This window comes from Lissotriton helveticus, chromosome 1_1, assembly GCF_964261635.1.
Source record: "Lissotriton helveticus chromosome 1_1, aLisHel1.1, whole genome shotgun sequence".
In the NCBI taxonomy this organism is placed as follows: Eukaryota; Metazoa; Chordata; class Amphibia; order Caudata; family Salamandridae; genus Lissotriton; species Lissotriton helveticus.
Window position 1 is genome coordinate 103,760,806 of NC_136057.1, and position 21,684 is coordinate 103,782,489.

At 48.6% G+C, this 21,684-nt stretch overlaps 1 protein-coding gene across 1 annotated transcript in view; it reads left to right on the forward strand.

Annotated features, from left to right (window-relative positions):
- LOC144759288 (uncharacterized) overlaps nucleotides 1-19,003 on the forward strand; it is a 34,186-nt gene extending 15,183 nt beyond the window's left edge. Inside the window, exon 2 of the mRNA XM_078646479.1 lies at nucleotides 13,594-19,003. Within this exon, the coding sequence (XP_078502605.1) occupies nucleotides 14,533-15,831 (1,299 nt within the window). The 5' untranslated portion in view covers nucleotides 13,594-14,532 and the 3' untranslated portion in view covers nucleotides 15,832-19,003. The remainder of the gene's footprint in view (nucleotides 1-13,593) is intronic.
- The last annotated feature ends 2,681 nt before the right edge of the window (nucleotides 19,004-21,684 follow it).

A 21,684-nucleotide genomic window follows, 5' to 3' on the forward strand; every position in this document is an offset into this window, starting at 1 on the left:
ATGGTTCACCATTGAAAGAGTATAAAGATCTGCTCCTCATTCCATTCGATGGACGACCCCGCTGCAGGGACACCTGGGGTCACTGACGCCTGTGTGGTCTCCTTCAGCCCTCTATCTAAGCATCTTTGGCTGAAACTCTAATTGTTTCTGGTACTTTAAAATTGTCTCTTTCTCTTTCTTCTGCATTGCCCTTATTCTAAAACATTATTGCAATTGCTCCTAACTTAACATGTGCATTCCTAGCATTATTGAACAGCCCTACTTTGTTCAATCTCTACGTTCAGCCACTGGCTGCGGTCGCCAAAAAATGGGAACTGTCCATGATCTCATACGCAGACGGCACGCAGCTAGTGGTTGCTCTGACTGATGATTCCACTCTGAGCACCTCCAGGTTTAAGTACGGCCTGATGGCCGTGGCTAATCGAATGCCTGCCAATTACCTGCAGCTATGTGTGAGTAAGACAGAAGTTCTGTTAGTGGGGATAAACGCCAATTCCCGGGGTGAACAATGGTGGCCAAACACACTAGGAAGAATCCCGGACCCCAAAACATAAGTAAAAAATCTTGGGGTCTGGATAGACTCCTCTCTCAGTTTTTCCACCCACACTAAAAAAACAGCAGCTACTTGCTTTGGGCTCTTATGTGGTCTCAGGCCCATTCTGAAATTCTTTGACCCTCCTACCCACCAACTAATAGTGCAATCAACTATTCTCTCTCGCTTGGACTATGCCAGCTCCTTGTTGCTAGGAGCCAACCAGGCAGAGATCAGGAGAATGCAGCGCATACAAAATGCGGCAGCAAGAATTCTGGTAGGTCTCCCTCGCTTCCATCCTACGACCGAGACTATTAGCAAACTCCATTGGCTTCCTGTGGCAAAGCGGATACAATTTAAAGCTCTCGTCCTCTCTTTCAAGATTCTGAAGCTTGCTTCTCCTCCGCTGCTCTCTTCACTATTGATCCCGTATGTTCCCTTGCGATCACTGCGCTCGGAGGGTCAGCACTTGGTTGCTGTCCCTCGGGTGAAGCGCTCCCGTTTAGGCGGCCGCTCATTTTGCTATCTTGCCGCCAAACTATGGAACGCTCTGCCGTCCCCGATCCGTGGTTTGGAGGACTTGCTAACGTTTAGGAAGGCGATTAAGACCCACCTTTTTCCTATAAAGTAAGCTCCTTATGTTTAGCTGTTGCTCTGCTGTGCTCTCAGTGGTGACAGGTACCCTCCTTGCCAGTGACAGCGCCGGGACGCCCCTTGGCTGGGGCAGCTGAGCGCTATACAAACCATGTAACATAACATAACATAACAACATAACTTAACATGTGCATTCTTAGCATTATTGAATCTTAAAAAAGGTTCTTCTTTCATATAAATCAGAAAGCTATTTTTCTCTACCGTTTAGACGTCTATTTTGTGATAGTTTCGCAGAAGCACGCCCTCAAATTAAGCTGCCTTGGTGCAGTGTCTCAGGACAATGACATTTCACCCTTTCTTTACATTTAAATGTACTTTGAAATTGTAAATTCTTGCATGGTTAATTTACTCATTTAAGGGTTTGATGAATGAAAGTGCTACTTCAACGTAAGACCTTTGTTTCGCATCTGTATTCATTACTTTTAGACAGACAGTGTTTCGGTGGCCTGTGACCACCACAGGAGGGTCTATTTCACCCCTCAACACCCTTTGCAACAAACTACCCCTACACATGTGGTGTCACTCCTATACTACACCATCCAAAGCGACCGTGACTACGGCCTTCTCCCAGCCAAGGGTCTCTGGGAGGAGGAATTGGGGTCACCCCTCACTGAAGAACAATGGTCCTTCTGCTGCCACCAAACTGGAACTATCTCTGCCAGAAGCAGATTGCGCATCATTCACTACAAATAAATTCACTGCCTTTATTACACAGCGGCACGCTTAAACCGTCTGCACCTTCAATATAACTATCAATGTGATCATTGCGGTTGCGCGGGGCGGACTTGAGACACCTTGCCTGGGATTGCCCGCCCATACAAAGTTATTGGACGGAGGTCTTGCTGGCACTGGACCAAATGACTGGTCTACATATTCCTGCTGACCCCCTAACCACACTACTAGGGTACACTGAGCCACTCGCCGGTAAGATGCAGCGCTATCCTTCCCTGTCGCTCCTCCTGGCCAAACGACGGGTTGCCTGCAGGTGGGGAAGGGGGAGAACCCCAAAGTTCAAACATTAGCTACACAATCCTATCTATTGTCAAGAGCAATTACACGTCTACTCCAAACTACTACCAGCGTCCTCCTGCCCACGCGATATATGGGCTCCCTTCAGACCTACCTCCTGGAGGACACCACCACCAAAGACACGGCTACTGAGCCTTGTACCGGTGACGACCGGTAGAGATGTGAATACATGTGGGAGCTCGCTTAGATCAGAGTATAGCAGCCAATTTGTCGCCAGTACTCAGGATAACATCACATACTTGATTGTATGTTCAGCATGAATCAGCATAAATGGGCACCTTCTCCTCTCAAACGTGCATAAAGTAGCAATGTTGTTTTTCTTTATGTTAAAAAGAAAATGTTTATGACCTTTTAATGCTCCTAATTGAACGCGTCCCACCTAATGCGGCTGGCCCAAAGTGGTTGTAGGCAGCTTGCTGTGTAGACCCTCCCGGCCTATAATGCTTTATAGAATAATATATCGCACTGTAGGCCCGCCAAGGGATGTAGGCATCATGCTGTGACCAACAACTTTCCACATCAATCAAGGTCTTTAAAAAGAAAACAATCAAGTAAAGGTGCTAGTAGCCATAGGAGGATACAAATGGCTACATGCCCATACTAAGGAGGGACTAATAAGCCTCATAATGAATCAGGAGCCAGCATTTACGAAGGACAAAAAAAACAAGCCAATCAAAAATAAGGGCGGGGGATTGAGCGAAGCTTCTCCCCGAACCTTACAGAACTACCACAGATCTCTGCACAGCAGCAACTGCACGCTGGCTCAGGCTCGACCTTTTAAAGGACTCTACTCATTCCAGAGGAATACTTTTTCCTTCTCAGTCCCGCTATCATAACAAAGGTTTATCATTTGTTAACAAGCAGACCCAGTTCAGCCTTGAATATTGAACAAGATCCAATCAAGCGCTGTAGGGCCAGCGGTGTCCTGGCCATCAAAATCACATCATCTGCATAGAAGAGAGCAGGCCGCGATAAGCCACCTGCTGATGGAACATCTCTGCACTGCGCGGTCTACACTTCATCACAGTTATTGGTGTACAAGGAAAAAAAGAAAAAGGGCAAGGACACACCCCTGTCGCACCCCCTTTTCAATTTTAAATAATTCCGAACATTCCTCCTGTTTACCAAATCTGACTACTGCCACAGCCTCTCCATATGTCTCCCTAATAAAAAGAATTATGGAGTTGTCCACGCCCATCGACTCCAAAACAACCCACAATTTTGAGTGGTTTACGTAGTCAAAGGCCGTGGACAAGTCCACAAAAGCCAGATAAAACGGCCCTTTTTTCCACAAACATATTTTGCTGCAGTAAGGGTGAATTTTGTCCGTGGTCGATCGTACCCCTCCTCTTTCTAAACCCGTATTGTGTCTCAGCTAAAACATTATTATTATTTTTATTTTTTTAACTTTTTGTTTATTGGCTTTTCAACATGTTACACATCATACTTTTCATTCAGGTTTCAATTCTAGGATACATACAATTAGGTCGTTCTGTTATACATTTTCTAGTTCACACATCATGCAATGTTCGTCATATCTCCAGACGCGGACCGAGGTCCGGGGTGTGCAAGAGCTCAGGTTGAGCCCCTGTACTTCCAACAGTGTGCCGTGAAGGTGGGTGTCATGTTGCGTAGACCGTGCCCGATTGCCCATACAGGGTCGCTGCGGCCAGGCCATTGTGTCTGAGTGCTTGAAGAAGAATTGGTGCGTATGCTGCGTGTGCATGTAAAGAGCCAACCATGTGAAAAACGTACAACTAAAACATAAACTAAACAAAGTCAAAACGTAGAAACCCCCTACTCCCCACACTGCCTCCCTGCCCGGCGGACAATAAACCTTCCACCTCCCCAACTGAGCAGAGTGCTTACAGTCCCAACACATGAAGATTGTTCGTGGGGGTGAGACTTCTGTGTCCGCTGCCGTTCCCTCCGCTCAGAGAGTACTCGTGCAGTGCCAGTCTTAACTATTAGTCCTACCTGCGTGGGTCTCGTCGTGTACGATCAGAATCTCACCATAGTTGGCCAGCCGCAAGTGGCGGCCCGCCGCCTCACCCTCTCCCTGCATGTCCGGCAACTTTCTTCCTGTTGAAAAAGAGTGGGCGGACGTCTTATTCGAAAATTAAAGTTTAAAAGGTCGGTTTACAGTGTCGGAGTTTGTATTGCGATGATCCGTGTTCAGTCTGTGTCGTCGGTTAGCCGAGGGCTTCTATCTCCGTGGTTCCGTTGCATATTGCGGTTCCGCGGACCTCTCGCCGGTCACCATCCCTCTAGCCATTCCTTGGTCGCTTGAGGTGTGTCAAAGAACCAAGTCTTTCCTTCGGATTCCACACGTAATTTCGCTGGGAAAATCATCGAGTACTTTAGCTCCCGAGCACGTAGTTCCTTCTTGACCTCCGTGAAGCCCCGGCGTTGTTGAGCCACTGCCGCTGTGTAATCAGGATAGAAGTGGATTTCTGAGTTATCAATTTTGATCGGCGGTCGAGTGCGCGCTGCTAGTAAAATGGCGTCCCGCTCCCTGAAGTTAAAAATTCGGGCCAAGGTGGGCCGTGGCGGCGCCCCGGTCTTTGGCTTTCCTCCAGGTACTCGATGGGCACGTTCCACCGAGAAATAGTTCGACAGTCCTTTGGGTTGGAGCTGCTTATTTATGAGGTCCTCAACGTAGAGGTCCAGGGCCGGGCCGCGTTCAGATTCTGGCACACCAATCAGGCGCACATTATTACGCCTCGAGCGGCCTTCCTGGTCGTCCAGCTTTGCCCTCAGCATGAGATTGTCGTCTTCCAACCTTTTGACTCTACACTGTAGATCCGATGTGGCCCCCTACGAGGTCGGTAGTTGTCTTCTCGACCTCCACAACGCGGTCTGACATTTTTGCGAAGTCAGCTCTAATCAGGGAGACTTCTGTTGAGATCGTGCCCATTGAGGATTGCATTGTCTTTAGGGTCGCCATGACGTCGTGGAGGGTGATCTTTTCTGTATTAGCCGCGTCTCCCATGGATTGGGGTGGTGTCCGAGTTGGGTCCCCCTTCGCATTGTCTGGCGGGTCCTTGTTATAAGCGTACTTCTCCAGTTTCGAGGCCTGTTGGCCCCTTGTCCCCCTGCCACTCATCACAGCAGTCGTCGTTGGTGGGGCAGAAGAGAGTGTCTGGATTGACTGGTGCAGTGTCCCCTTGAATAGGCCTCTCGAGCGCTGAGCTGCACTGTGGGTGGAGGTGTTGCGCGATGCTGTCGCGCTCTGCGCCAGGCTGTGGCCTCTGCCTCCCAACCAGGCCTGTGAGGTGATGGCTGCGAATACACCCGGGGAGCAAGTGCGGGACCGGAGGCCTCAGGGTCGGTGCCGAGCCGCGTCGCGGCTAGTGTGGAGCCCGAGAGTGAGCTGGCAGTGTGGGCTGGTTGCACAGTGTCAGGGCAGTCTCCTGCAATCCGCGTCGGGAGCATGCTATGGCCCCCCTCCTTTGTGTTCTTTTCCACCCCCCGGGTGCACCGGCTGTAGGCCTGTGAGATGGAGCTGTGTGGGCGCCCAGGTGAGCAAGGGCAGGATCGGAGGTCGCAGGATCAGGCTCGGGCCGTTGCGCCTAGAGGGGAGCCGGAGAAGGAGCTGCTGGCGTGGGCTTGCTGCTCGAGATCAGATCAGCCCTTCGCGATCTGTATCAGGAGCGGGCTACGTCTTCCCGTCTCTGTAGTCGTCTCCGCCCCCCGGGTTCGCCGGTAATTACACTCGCCTGCCTTGTTATCCTCTGAGCTTGCATGGAAGATAGGCTCCGTCTGAGACTTCGATAATACCTGTGGATAGTGCGTGATTGTTTCCGTCCGTCTCCGGAGGCTTCCGACAAGCAGGAGATGATGGGTGTCGCCGTGCGTGAGGCCCTTTGGACCCGTCCCGCACCTGAGTCCCCGGCTCTTGGCGCCAGAATAGGCCGCAGTTTACAGCACGACGTAGTGTCTCCGGGGAACCTCGGAGAGAGATGCGGGTAAGAGCAAAGTGCACCGGAAGGTGAGATGCTTCCGATCCCACAATTTAGCAACTGCTAAAGGGACGGATTAATTAACGGATTTCGAGAGGAGGGCTCGTCAGTCACAGAGCTCTCTCAGAGTGCAGCCATCTTGGCTGGTGGTTAGCCACGCCCCCCCAGTTAATACATTATTAACAAATGCCCACTCCTCCAGTCTATTTAGGAGCAATCTCCCCATTAGTTTGGCAGCGATATCCAGCAGGGCGATTGGGCGGTAATTTGCGGGATTCAAGGGAACCCCTCTTCTTATATATGGGGATAATCACGGATTGTTTCCAAGATACCAGGGGTCGCACTTTGGAAACTATTAAAAACGTGGGTCAAGGGTGGAGCCCATACATTTTTATGTACAAAGAAAATATCCAGAGGAACCCCCATCTGACCCGGCTGCCTTTAGGGCAGGCGATTGAGAGAGTGCAAGCTCAATTTCCTCTAATGAGAATTCCATCCCCAGATGGGCAGTCATCAAGTCTTAAGGTTTGTTGTAGCGCTATCCATCTCTACATTAAAAATGCTCTGGAAGTGAGACCCCCAGGTCGATTGATCTATATGAATATTAAGAGAGGGGCCGCCCTGATCTTGCCGAAAAGGGGCATTTACCACCCTCCAAAATGCCTTGCTATCTTTACTCCTCGAAGCCTCACACAAATGTACCCATGCTTCATCCCGTAAATCCTTTTTTCTCTCTGCCCTACCTATCTCATAGTCCGCTCATAGCTTCCTTATCAAATCTTTGTTTCTGGGACTTGTTTTAAGAGCAGTGTGAAGTTCTTTGGAGGCCTTTGAGAAATTTGTCTCAATCCCCTTATCGTCAATGGAGTGTTTCTTGTAGTTGGATGTAAAAGATTCGAATTTCTAGATGTTTAAATTTTACTAAATGCTATTACTACTTGATGACTATCAGTGTTGGTGTCTAAGCAGGATTCACTGTCAGGTACCACCTCCTTTGCAACCTTTGGGAGGAAGGAAATAGGGTTAATTTTCTCTCAATTGAGTACATCCATTTTCCTACTCCGAATCGGTTTTGGGACAAATATAGTGCTTGACTTAGCAGAAAGAGGCCAAACAAAACAAAAAAGAGAAGGAAAGCATGATCACTGAACTCTGTCAACTCGGCTATGGAGGACTTAATACATCTCTTAAAATTAGTCTGAATAATTGTACAATCAGATGTCGAGGTAACTCCTGTAATTTGAAAGGTGGGGAGGGGTTGACCAGTCATGGGGTGATACAGGTTTATTATAACTAGGTCCCAAGATAATGAAAAACATTTTGAAATGTTTCCGTAGTTATGATGCATAAAATGCCTAGCAATGAATCATTAGTGTCAGTTACCCCACACATACATTTTTCCGAATTCGGGTTACAGTACACATGAAAATCCAGAGCTCAAATAATTTTTTTTTAACATGATTGGTATGTTAACAGAGTTTCCAATATTCCTGCCAACTCATCTGTCACCTGTGTAGAATTCTTAAAATTATTATTATAAAATTGAATGCGTAACAAATCAATTTTCCCAGAACCTTCAGCCACGATAACATGAAAATGGGGCGAGTTATTGATAAAGGTCACCTTACCTAGGGTGATCGCGTTTGCTGTAATTCTGAGTAAGCCCCCCTTAGATCTACCTGCTGCTGATGGAACTGCTGGCGTAACAAAGGAGCTGTAGCCGTTTATAGACGGACTGCTCTGTCCAATTTTCCTGAAAGCAGATAATATCAGAATTCGTAAACACTTTATACCAATTTTGATTATCCTTTTTTGTTTTCATAGCCCGCTATTTTCCTAGAGAGAAACTTTATATCACTTAGGGACTCCTGCAACCAAATTGGTGTTGGTACTGGTGAGAAGGATGATGGAGGGTCAATTGGTAAGGATGTAATACTGCTTAGTGATCTAAAATGACCAACTGAACCCTCTCCACGGGTACCAAAACAGAAACCGTTCAAAAATCGTTATAAAGAACATAAAGAACAGACTGAGGAGGCAAATAATTAAGGGGAAAGATCAGTCAATCACATGCCTCCATATCTTCCAACAATGAGTACCTATTTGATAGAGCAAGGGCATCAAAAGCCACCTGGGTAGGCTTATGACCAGTTCTCACCAAAGAAAGGACCTGAGTGAGTACGGTGGAACTACGTACCTGTGCGGACCTATAAAAAAAAGCCCAATGAGACTGCATAAATCTAAGAATGGAGTGAAGGGGAAACCGGTAAAGTCCCTAATGGGTCTCTCACAAGCCATTCATTATCAAAGGTTAAAATAACCAGTCATTTTTGTTGTTTTTACATCAGACCCAATTCACTGCGTTATTCTGGCCATTATCAATTGATTTTGGATGAGATGACCGTGATTAGAGTTTTGAGTCATCCAGTGTCTTGCCTTGGCCATCAGCTGAAGTGAAGATTTTCTAAGATTGGGACGTAATAAAGGCACGTTGACTACAATTTAAACATAGTGACAAGCTGCAGGAGGGAAGTTCATGTATTGCTGATTTGGTTTGCTATGGGCCTGAGTAGACGGGAGATTTACCATAACCTGTGGTCTTGATAAGTCGTGTTATTGCCCCTTACACATAGAATCGTATATGGTCACCTGCGGTGGGCAACACCTAGGGACCAAATCTGCATGGTCTGGACCTATAGGATCCCTGCTGGGGGCCAACTGATTTTCAACACAAGGATGACCAATAGAAGTAGAGAGTGATTTAGCTAACTCACGACCAAGGATCATGTTTTCACAATTAAAATGCAAATTATGACTTTCACAATTATAGTTTTTTAAGAGTTTTACAGACACAGAGGGGATGACCTTTAAGTGCGATCTGTAGAATCTAAACGGGCATAGATTGGTTGAAAAAGTTGTTTAAAGTTATCAAGAAGATCACACCAATATGAGGGAAATGTAGTCTCTGAATGTTGTTGGCCATTCATACATGTGGAACTCGCTGGCATAGCGGCCTATCTGATCTTCTTGGCAGGTCACCTGGAGGGCAGTATCGCATAACCTCTTTTTCATTTACCATTTACGCAGGTAGCGTCAGTTGTTTTCCCACTAAATGTAGAGGCATGCTGGGAATGTTCGGGGGTTGGTACAGAGACTGCCGGCAATTCTGGAAGAGAAACCCCATATAATTTCTTTACACCGCCCTTAGTTGGAGAAACAACTAGATTAGATGACTGCCCTGTCCCTGACCCCAACGAAATTCTCTTTTCTGTAAGTACGATTTATTTAATGTCGATGTTGCCTTGGCCAGAAAGGTATCTAAAAAGGTAACAGTTACCGCCTCTGTTGCTCTCAGCTTTTTCTTGCCCAAGGTGGGCCTGTAACGGGGGAGTGTAGAAGTTAGAGGGGGGGCCCAGCCCAGCCTCCTCCGGGCTCCTCCGGGCATGGATGGGTCCGCCCTTGGCCCGGGCGAGGCCCATGCAGAGGTACCACGCTGCTGCCTATATGCATCTCCGGGTGCCGGAAGAGTGATGCTTTGTGCAGTGGAGCCTGGGGCTGTAGTTCATGCCCTGGCTCTGCTCCGATGAGGACCTAACTGCTGCCTTTAAGCGGCTCAGGTTTGCGGTAAGAGTGATGCATTGTGTGGTGGAGCCTTGGGGCTGTAGTCACTGCCATGGCTCTGCTCCAATGCGTCCCCCACAGCGGGACCTCACTGCTGCCTTTAAGCGCCTCCGCACACGGGAAGTGTGACGCAGCGTGCGGTGGAGCCTCTGAGCTGTAGTCAGTGCCCCGGCCCTGCTCTGATACATCCCCAGGGAATCTCTAATAGAGTGCTCTACCTTGCACTCACTTCAATTGTCCAACTTAAGCATAATTGGAGACTTGAATCTTCATCTTGATTTAATCAACAATAAAGAAATCCAGGACTTTACTAATGACCTGGCCACTTTCCAATTAGCTCAGTTAGTAAAACATTCAGCTATGAGGCCGGCCATCTGCTGGACCCTTTTCTTTTCAACGTGGCCACCCTTCAAACTGCTCCCGCTGTTCCAGTGACCTGATCAAACCATTATATGGTGCCTATGACCATTGATACACCTAGCGTTGAAAACAACATTACCGGTAACCCCACAATGAGAAAGCAGTAGACCCATCTGCCTTTTCAAGGTTTATCGAAAGGAGTGTGCCTCTATTAGACTCCAATAGAGAACGGGCGGAGACTTCAACCAAAGCATGGAAATGTTCTCTATTGTGAACAACCTGATTAAACCCACCTCCACTCCTGGATTAGCAGAAGCTTCTAACAGCCACTGCAGCAAGCTTGGTCAATGATCGTTATCTTTACTTTAACAGGGGTGAGAAAACAGTCAAACCTGTCTCTCCTGATACAGTGACCTACCACTCGCAATGGGCTCCCTTGGACCAATTGGCTCTACTTGACGCAGATTCTATTTCTACCTTAATGCGTCAAGTGAAATCTGGATCTCCGGATGACCCAATTAAACCTGAATATATTTAAAATTTTCAAGAGAGCGTCACACCCATATTTCTAGAATTAGCCAAACTTGTTGAGCACTGAAGAAGTATCAATATCATGGTAACACGCCAAGGTTATCCGTCTTCTAAAAAAGCCTTCGCTAAATGCCACTCACCCAGAAAACTTTTAACCCATTTCTCTTCCGTCGTTTCTGTCCAAGGATGAGGAGAAACATGTAAACAATCTCCTAAGCAAAATATTAGAACAATATAAAATATTAGATTGTTCCCAAAATGGATTTAGAACATACAACACTGAAATTGCTGTTTTAACCGTTACAGAATCCCTTTGCAGTACTGCAGATGCCGGCAAATCCTAGGCTTTGATACTCCTAAATTTAAGTGTGACCTTCAACACTGTCTCACATGCAATTATATTAACTCGCCTCACTGACCTGGGGGTACAGGGCATAGGTCTTGCCTGGTTTACCTTCTTTTTAAAGGAGTGGTCTTTTAAAGTTATACCCCCCCTTTCGTCTCATCACAAAGAGGACCGGCTCCTGGCATCCCTCGGGGTTCGGAGCTCAGTCCTACCCTTTTTATTATTCACATTAGGCGGAGAAAGTGAAATATTTTGGAATATGGCCAAATGGATGCGGGACAACTGTTTAAACTGAACTAAAAAAACAGAGATCCAAGGAGTACCCAGCCTAGCTGCCTGGATGCAATTTTACATGCCCTCCAGAACACTACGCTCCACCAATCTATACCTGTCCCACATCCCTCGTCACAGCAGAACCAGAATGGGAGGTTTCTCCTTCCATGTCTTAGCTCCGACCCAATGGAATTCTATGCCTCCTAACCTTAGAAATCTTTTCCGGAAACAGTGGAGGACACAGCTCTTCTCCATCTGGACTGACGATCTTGCCTCTCTGCCGCTGTGTTTCTTAGGATCCTTTTATGTCCCTTGATGATATTGTCTGACACCTGGACTCTCACCTTCCCCTCAGGCCAGGCAGCCTTCAGGTGTTGTGCTTTCTAAGGCTCTGCTCCCCTCTTGTAAAGGGTCAAAGTGGTAACACCCTTGCAACAAGTGCCTTTATCAGCCGCAGTATTAAGATATAGTGCACACCAATTCCCAGCCCAGTAAAGGCCTGAAACAGACCCAAAATGGAGCATGTACCTACATGTTCGCCTCCTCTGTTTGTGCCTCATATGTATCTACCTGTGCACTTCCTCCGTTTTTATGTCCTGGGCAAGCTTCTCTAAAGACTCTTTTGATCCTTCTACTGCCAACCATGGCATTTATCTATCAGATCATTACCTGATGTCTGTTGTGTTCATCGAGTCACTCCGCTGCTTTAGCTGTCAATGAACCCTGTTGAGCAAGTACTCAGACATAAGGGAGTATGGAAGATGATGAACAGGGAGTAAGGTAAAGCTGATTTTAAGAAATTCCCAATGTTGTAAAATGCTACACTCACCTGAAAGCAATGGACATCTTGTTCCACTCTGCCAATGCTCCATCCCGAACTAGCACCAAACGAAAGACATTAAGTCAGATACCATGGTAAGGTAGAAAAAGACAAAAAGCAGACATGTATTGGCAGCAGAGATATCGCAGGTATATTACTGGTTGTGATGGAATCTCTATAATAAATGCTGCAATCTTCCAACAAATGCTTGAACCATCCCTAGGAATGGGGCAAAGATAACTTAACAAACAGAAAAGTAAAGACAGGCGTTGGAACTTAAGCTTCTCCAGTGTAAACTGGAAAGTACTGTCAAGATGAGTGTGAATGGAGCTACATTTGTTATATACTTCCTGAAGCGTTACCTTTATTATATACTTCCTGGACCGTTACTAATATTATATACTTCCTAGAGCGTTACCTTTATTATATACTTCCTGGAGCATTACCTTTATTATATACTCCTTTATTATATACTTGCTGGAGCGTTACCTTAATTATATACTCCTTTATTATATACTTCTTGGAGTGTTACATTTATTATATACTTCCTGGAGCATTACCTTTAATATATACTTCTTGGAGTGTTACCTTTATTATATACTTCCTGGATCGTTACCTTTAATATATACTTCCTGGAGCGTTACCTTTATTATATACTTCCTAGAGCGTTACCTTTATTATATACTTCCTGGAGTGTTACATTTATTATGTACTTCCTGGAGCATTACCTTTATTATATACTTCCTAGAGCGTTACCTTTATTATAACTTCCTGAAGCGTTATATTTATTATATACTTCATGAAGAGTTTTCTTTGTCATGTAGCCTTGAAAGTGTTACTGCTGTTATACAATTCCTAAAACTGAAGTGACAGCAACACATCCTGATCCATCTCTTCTTACACAATCCCTTCTTGTTTAACCCCTTTGCCGCGGGGTTAATTCCCCCACGGCGCTGGGGGAGGTAGGGTGCACGAGCACCACGGTGCTTGTGACGAGCTTGGCTTGTCACGCTGCACGGTGGTGCTGTGCTCATGACGAGATAAGCTCGTCATGGCCACACCCGTTTCTGTGGAACGCTCAGCACAGCAGGGGAATTAACCCCGCGTGTGAGTGCCGCGCGGGTCATGACAAGCTCAGCTCGTCATGAGCACGGGAGGGGTTAAATGAAATCTTAGCCATGTGCGTCTTCGTAAAGCTGTACCTCTAGCAAGTGGGCACTCCATGTGTGCTCTTTCTGTACTGAGTTTCTGTGTGAACACCAAAAAATCACCTCCTTTTCTGAATTAAGTAAAATGTGACATGTTCTATAGAACATTTACTTAAATATCTGTGTATGGTGAAATATCTCTTGGAAACTTTCGTAAATGGTAATGACCAGATGTCTTTTACAACTAGTTAAGTATTGTGTATTCACATGCTCTTACATTTCCATTTAGTGATTTTAAATCTCTTTACATCCAATAGGAAACCAGCCTTGAATGCACAAATGATCGTGAATAATGACAGTAATCGTGAAAATCTGAAAAATGGTGCTTAGAAAAAAAGAGCTCCAATATTTAGGAAAAGATCTGCATAAAGACTGAGGAACATGAACATAAACTGATAGATCCTGGAAGAGGCAGTTCAGAGCAATTTGGTGGATGTAAGAGTCTGAGCTGTGCACCTCCACACAACAGGATAAGAAATGACCTCTAGAAAATTAAGGCAACAACACTGACAAACCACTTCCTGTATAAACAGGCCTCTACCACCAGCTTTGATCATGTGTTCGGTATGAGGTAGATACAGCGTTTCTCTGCTTCCTGTAATGATGGCAGACCACCATTCAGCACACTAGGTGTATTGTAAACTTTTTCTGGCCAAACCACAGGAACAAGAGAAAAGCACAAGGGAGTGGAGCCAGACAACTGAATGGTAAAGGAAAGAGAGGGTCTCTGATCTACAACAGACTGTCCCAATTTGCTTCGACCAGAAGGAAGACTGATCTTCACTCATAAACATGCAAAACCATTCCGCAATCTAAAAACATAACCACCTACAAAGAAGCTTTACTTGCCACAATTATAATATATGTAGTTGGTGAGTCTTGTATTTCATTGTGAAATCTGAAATCAACCATCCAAAATACCACAGACATACTGGGAATATGAGAATAACACAAGTGCTTTATCAACCATGTTAGCTCCTCAGGAAACGCAGTCATGGGATGCAGACAAATATAAACCCGACCCAGAGACACTAACCAAGAAAGAAAAATCATACACAAGCAGCAAGAGCTTTAGTTTGTGATCACTACTAAAGAGCCATCAGCAAACACACGCAGGAAAAGCAACGTGCAATTGCAATGAATGTGTGAAGAACTTTAGTCAGTTAGCACTCCTAAAAGATCATCAGCGAACACACATGGGGGAAAAACCGTACCGTTGCACTGAGTGTGTGAAGAGCTTCAGTCAGTTATCTCAACTCCAAGTTCATCAGCGAAAACACACAGGGGAAAAACCATACCATTGCACTGAATGTGGGAAGTCATTCAGTCAGTTATCAATTCTTCAAAGACATCAGCAAACACACACCGTAGAAAAACTGTACCATTGCACTGAATGTGTGAAGGGCTTCAGTCATTTATCACAACTCCAAGTTCAACAGAGAACACACACTGCGGAAAAACCATACCATTGCACTGAATGTGTGAAGAGCTTCAGTCATTTATCACAACTCCAAGTTCATCAGCGAACACACACTGGGGAAAAACCATACCATTGCACTGAATGTGTGAAGAGCTTCAGTCATATATCACAATTCCAAGTTCATCAGCGAACACACACTGGGGAAAAACCATACCATTGCACTGAATGTGTGAAGAGCTTCAGTCAGCTATCACAACTCCAAGTTCATCAGCGAACACACACAGGAGAAAAACCATACCATTGTAATGAATGTGTGAAGAGCTACAGTCAGTTATCACACCTCCGAAGACATCAGCAAACACACACTGGGGAAAAACCGTACCATTGCACTGAATGTGTGAAGAGCTTCAGTCATTTATCACAACTCCAAGTTCATCAGCGAACACACACTGGGGAAGAAACACACACTGGGGAAGAAAAACAATACCATTGCAATGAATGTGTGAGGAGCTTTAGCCTGTTAGCAAATCTCCAAAGACATCAGCGAATACACACTGGCGAAAAACCATACCATTGCAGTGAATGTGTGAAGAGCTTCAGTCGGTTATCACAACTCCAAAGACATCAGCGAATACACACTGGGGAAAAACCATACCATTGCAATGAATGTGTGAAAAGATTTAGTATGTTATCAAATCTTCGAAGACATCAACGAACACACACAGGGGAAAAACCATACCATTGCACTGAATGTGTGAAGAGCTTCTGTCGGTTATCACACCTACAAAGACATCAGCGAACACATACTGGAGAAAAACCATACCATTGCAGTGAATGTGGAAGTAGTTTTAGTGATTCCTCAAATCTCAAGATTCATCAGCGAACACACACAGGGGAAAAGCCATTACAGTGCTGTGAATGTGTGAAGAGCTTCAGTGGGTCATCAGACCTACGAAAACATATTCGAACACACACTGGGGAAAAACCATACCATTGCAATGAATGTGTGAAAAGATTTAGTATGTTATCAAATCTTCGAAGACATCAACGAACACACACAGGAGAAAAACCATAGCATTGCAGTGAATGTGTGAAGAGCTTCTTTCGGTTATTGGCCTACAAAAACATAAATGAACACACACTGGGGAAAAGCCATTCCAATGCAGTGAATGTGTAAAGAGCTGTAGTGGGTCATCAGACCTACAAAAATCAATCAGTCAATCAATCAAGCATTTGTTAAGTACCCCTCATACCCGAGAGGGTCTCAAGGCGCTGGGGGGGGGGAGGTAGGGGTCGCTACTGATCGAACAGCCAGGTCTATAGTATCCTCCTGAAGGTCAGCAGGTCTTGGGTCTGTCGTAGGCTCAGTGGGAGGGTGTTCCATGTCTTGGCGGCGAGGTGGAAGAAGGATCTCCCGCCGGTGGTTGTTCTTCGGATGTGCGGGACGGTGGCGAGTGAGTGGTCGGCGGAGCGTAGCTGGCAGTTGGGGGTGTAGAAGGAGAACCGTCTGTTGAGGTAGGCAGGGCCGGTCTTGTGGAGTGCCTTTGGTGTGTGGATGAGGAGCTTGAAGGATATCCTCTTGTTGACGGGAAGCCAGTGGGGGGTGATGTGGCCGTGTCGTGGTACATCGAGGAGTCGTGCCGAGGTGTTTTGGATGAGTTGTAGTCGATTGATGAGCTTGGTCGGGGCTCCTGCGTAGAGGGCGTTTCTGTAGTCGAGTCTGCTGCTGACGAGGGCCTGGGTGACTGTCTTTTTTGTATCTGTCAGGATCCATCTGTAGATCTTGCGGAGCATGCGGAGGGTGTTGAAGCAGAAGGAGGAGACGGCGTTGACTTGCTTGGTCATTGAGAGTGTTGAGTCGAGGATGTGCGAGGTCGGTGGGGGTCGGGGCTGCCCCCAGTGCCATTGGCCACAAGGAGTCATCCCAGGCTGACGGGTTGGAGCCGAGGATGAGGACCTCCGTCTTGTCCGAGTTAAGCTTCAGACGACTGATCTTCATCTAGTCGGCGACGGCCTTCATTCCTTCATGGAGGTTGGCTTTGGCAGTGATGGGGTCCTTGGTGAAAGAGAGGATCAGTTCAGTGTCATCGGAGATTATGGTGAGGTTGTGCTGTCGGGCGACGTGTGCGAGCGGGGCCATGTAAATGTTGAACAGTGTCGGGCTGAGGGTGGATCCTTGGGGTACGCCGCAGATGATCCCGGAGGCTTCAGAATGGAATGGGGGGAGGCGGACGCTCTGGGTTCTGCCGGAGAGGAAGGAGGGGGTCCATTCCAGACCCTTGTCTTAGATACCTGAGGCGTGGAGGCGTGCGCGTAGTGTGCGGTGGCAGACGGTGTCGAAGGCGGCGGAGAGGTCTCCCCATTGCAGTTTCCCCATTGTCTAGCAGGGTCCTGATGTCATCGGTGGCGGCCATGAGGGCGGTCTCGGTGCTGTGGTTGCTGTGGTACCCTGACTGGAAAGGGTCCAGTATTCTGTTCTCTTCGAGGTATGGGGTTAGCTATCTTTTAACGATTTTCTCGATGACCTTGGCCGGTAAGGGGAGTAGAGAGATGGGTCGGAAGTTCTTGAGGTCTCTTGGTTCTGCCTTGGGTTTTTTGAGTAGGGCGTTGATCTCGGCGAGTTTCCAGCTCTCTGCGAAGGTCGCAATCTCAAGGGAGAGATTGATGACGTTGCGTAGGTGGTGTGTGATGGAGCTGCTTGCTTTGTTGAAGATGTGGTGCGGGAATGGGTCTGACGGAGAGCCGGAGTGGATTGTGCTCATGGTCTTGATGGTGTCATCGACGCTCACGCTGGTCCAGGCTAGCAAGGGGACATGGTCGATGGTGTGCGGAGGGTCTGTTGTGTTGCTGTCTGTTGGGGCTGTCTCGGTGTTGAAGCTGCCGTGGATGTCTGCTATCTTGCGGTGGAAGAAGGTAGCGAGGGAGTCGCACAGGGCTTGTGACGGCGGGATGTTGTTGGTGTTGGAGCTGACGTTCGAGAGTTCCTTCACGATGTTGAAGAGCTCCTTGCTGTCGTGTGCGTTGTTGTCAAGGTGGTCTTTGAAAGAGGTCTTCTTGGCAGCCCTGATGTGGTGGTGGTGGTTGCGGACGGCGTCCTTGTGTGCTGCGTGGCTGTCCGGAGTTTGTTCACTGTGCCATTTCGTCTCTAGTTTCCGGCAGGCTTGCTTAGAATCTATGAGTTCTGGGGTGAACCAGCTGGCCCTCTTGCTGGTGTCTCTTTTGGGGGGGCTTCTTCAGCGGGGGGAGTGTGTTGGCACAGTCCTCAATCCAGCGTCTGAGGTTGTGGCCAGCGACGTCGGTGTTGGAGGGTTCGGTGGGTGGGCTCATAGCGAGGTTTGCATGTCTTCGGTGATTTTGCTCCAGCAACGGCGGGGGATGCAGCGTTGGTCGGTCCAGAGGAGTTCGGTGGTGTGGCTGACGGAGACGTGCGGGCTTGAGGAGAAGACGGGGTCGAGTGTGTGGCCGGCGGAGTGGGTGGGCGTTGTGACGAGTTGTCTCAGTCCGAGGTTGGCGAGGGTATCGATCAGGGTTGTGGAGTTGTTGTTGTTGTTCTCAAGGTGAAAGTTCAGGTCTCTGAGGAGGATGTAGTCGGTGGAGCTCAGGGCGTGCGTGCTCATGAAGTCGGCGATGGAGTCGCTGAACTGGGGGCGGGGTCCTGGGGGTCGGTAGACGAGGGTGCCTTTGAGGGTGGAGTTGGGGTCTGTGTGGCTCTGGAAATGCATGTGTTCGGCGGTGCTGAGCGCGTCGTCTGTGCTAGTCGAGACCCTGATGCTGTTCTTGTGGACGATGGCGATTCCTCCTCCGACTCCGTTGGTGCGGTCTCTGCGGGTGATCTTGTAGTCGTCTGGGATGGCTATGGCATTGTCGGGTGCGGAGGAGTTGTTCAACCAGGTCTCTGTCAGGAAGGCGACGTCTGCGGAGGTTGTGTTGAGCAGGTCCCAGAGCTCGACGGCGTGTTTACGTGCAGAGCGGGTGTTCAGTAGTATGCATCAGAGGTGGTAGAGGATTTTCTTGGTGGGTGGTTCGTCGGCTCTGTGGCTGGTGTAGCTGCAGTTCCGGCAGGTGAAGGGACTGTGTGTGCGTTTCGGGGCGACCTTGAAGCAGTTGTGGGCCCGTCCAGGTTTGAGAGCGTGCAGAGTGCTGGCGTCGTAGTGGCGGCAGTCGTCGTGGCGGGTGCGGGGGCCAGGGGTTCTTGCGCTGGGCACGGTCCAGATGCGGGCGGGCGCAGACGGACTTACCGCGCAGAGGCCGCCATGTGTAGGGAGGTGGGAGTGAGGAGCAGCTGGGAGGCGGGAGGTGGGGGCAGCAAATGGGCAGTTGGGGGGCGTAGCCGCAGGGGACGCAGCGGCGGGGCAGTGAGGGGCGACAAAAGAAACAGAAGGCAAAAGGGCACAACAATTGAGGGGGAAACAAGTGGCACAGAGGGCAGAAAGGTCACAGAAAGGGCAAAAAGGTCACAAGAATACAGGGGGAAACGAGTGGCACAGAAGGCAAAAAGGTCAGAAGAAGGGCAAAAAGGTCACAGAAAACGGGGGAAATGAGTGGCACAGAGGGCAAAAGGTCACAAGAAAGGGCAGAAGGTCACAATAAACGGGGGGAATGAGTGGCACAGAAGGCAGAAAGGTCACAGAAATGCAGGGGCATCTAAGCAACAGAATGCAAAAATGGGTGGAGAGACATGTGGGCCGCGAGGGGAGCAGAAGGAAAAACCGTGCTGAGAGATACGGGGGCAGCGAGGGGGGCAGAAGGGAAACCAGGCAGAGAGACACGGGGGCATCAAGGGAGAGAACGGGCACAGGCGGTGCTGTGCGAAGGGGGAGCGATCTACCTGGAAGGGTCAAGGGTCGCTCTCCTCACCGCGCAGCGGCCGGCCTATATGGGGAGGTGGGAGGTAGGAGCAGCTGGGAGGCGGGAGGTGGGGGCAGCGTATGGGCAGTCAGGGGGGCGGGGCTGCAGGGGACGCAGCGGCGAGGGGCGACAAAGGAAACAGTAGGCAAAAAGGCACAACAATTGAGGGGGAAATGAGTGACACAGAGGCAGAAAGGTCCCAGGAAAGGGCAGATGAGGTCACAAAAAACGTAGGGAAACGAGTGGCACAGAGGCAGCAAGGTCACAAGAAAGGGCAGAAAAGGTCACAAAAAACGGGGGGAAATGAGTGGCGTAGAGGCAGAAAGGTCACAAGAAAGGGTAGAAAAAGGTCACATAAAAAACATGGGGAAACGTGTGGTACAAAGGCAGAAATGTCCCAAGAAAGGGCAGAAAAGGTCACAAAAACGGGGGGAAACGAGTGGCACAGAGGCAGAAAAGTCCCAAGACAAGGTTACAAAAAATGGGGGGAAACGAGTGGCACAGAAGGCAGAAAGGTCACAGAAATGCAGGGGCAACTAAGCAATAGAAGGCAGAAACGGGCAGAGAGACACGGGGCCGCAAGGGGGGCAGAAGGAAAAACTGGGCAGAGAGACACTGGGGCAGCGAGGGAAGCAGAAGGGAAACCGGGCAGAGAGACACGGGGGCAGCGAGGGAGAGAACGGGCACAGGCGGTACTGTGCGGAGGGGGAGCGACCTACCTGGACATATTCAAACACACACTGGGTGTTAGCAATGGGATCCCTGGCTGGCCAGGGCTTGCGCCAAAGTCAGTCAGAGACCACCACTTCTATGTCAAGGCAAGGGAGTTACACGCCAAGATAACCCCTGCTCACCCCCTTGGTAACGTAGCACGAGCAGTAAGGCTAAACTTGGAGGCATGTGAGTTAAGTGTTTGCGAACGCACCCCCAGCAACAACACTCAAGGCCCACCAGAAAGGAAACTCCACACAAGGTTATGTATAAAAATAGCCTTTGTATTACACCAAAACACATTAGATAAAAACACACACTTTACAATGTGCCAACAGGCACGGGCAGAATTTACAGGGGATATGTACAAGACAGGGCCACATGGACCACTGTCAGGAATCAACACTTTTAGAACTTAGCACCTGGTATATCACTTAGAACATAGAATATAAATTCACTGTAGCACACAACCAGTAACTACTGGTAACAGTTAAGTACCTCCTACGCAGCCCTAACCACCTTAGGAGAATATTGCGCAGGGAACCAGGACCTCACTAGCACCACCTGTACTAGCAAGAACAACCACCTAAGTATCACAATACCTGTAGGGGTATAAGCATAAGAACATTACACATGATGCATAAACATTCAGAGGTGTAGAGAAGGAAAACACATGATGCATCAACAACAAATTCAGAGGTGTAGGGAACACAATTACGCCAAATTCACTTAAGTCACCTCTTGTGGCAGTCCCTAGGCCAACTGGCCTCTCTAGGGCCAGGACGCCCTGTGTCCCAATGTCAAGGGCCTAAACGTAGCAGCTGCCCACGAAGTGCTGAGCAGCTGTGTAGATACTGAAGGCCAACGTTGGAGCCTCGTGGACTCAAAAACAACAATGGGGCCAAGCACAGCGTGGGAGCCTCGGGCTCTGACCAACTAACTGTGGGCTGGGGGCCTCATGGCCCTAAACAAATACAATGTCACCCAAGAGCCTCTCAGGGCTCGTAACCGATATGGGCTGTGAGCCTCTCTCAGGGCTCTAGAACAAAGAAATGGCACCTCGAGCCTCGCAGGCTCGTAACTACAACGTGGCGCCGTGAACCTCTCGGGGCTCAAACACTACTGTGCCCCCGCGAGCCTCTCGGGGCTCGAGCACACTGGGGCTTTTGCTCTGGAGGGGAGGGGCGGGCACCGACAGTGTATCCCGATGCCCCTTCCACCACACGGGAAACAGCTACCCCACTCACCGGCTTCTCTTGGGCCTGGAGGCAGTCTCCGATCTTGGGGCGGCTCTTCACTCTTGGACGACGGGGCTCTCCTGACAACAGAGCCCCGCCTGTACCCTCCGTCGCCTCTCTGCTCGCTGCCC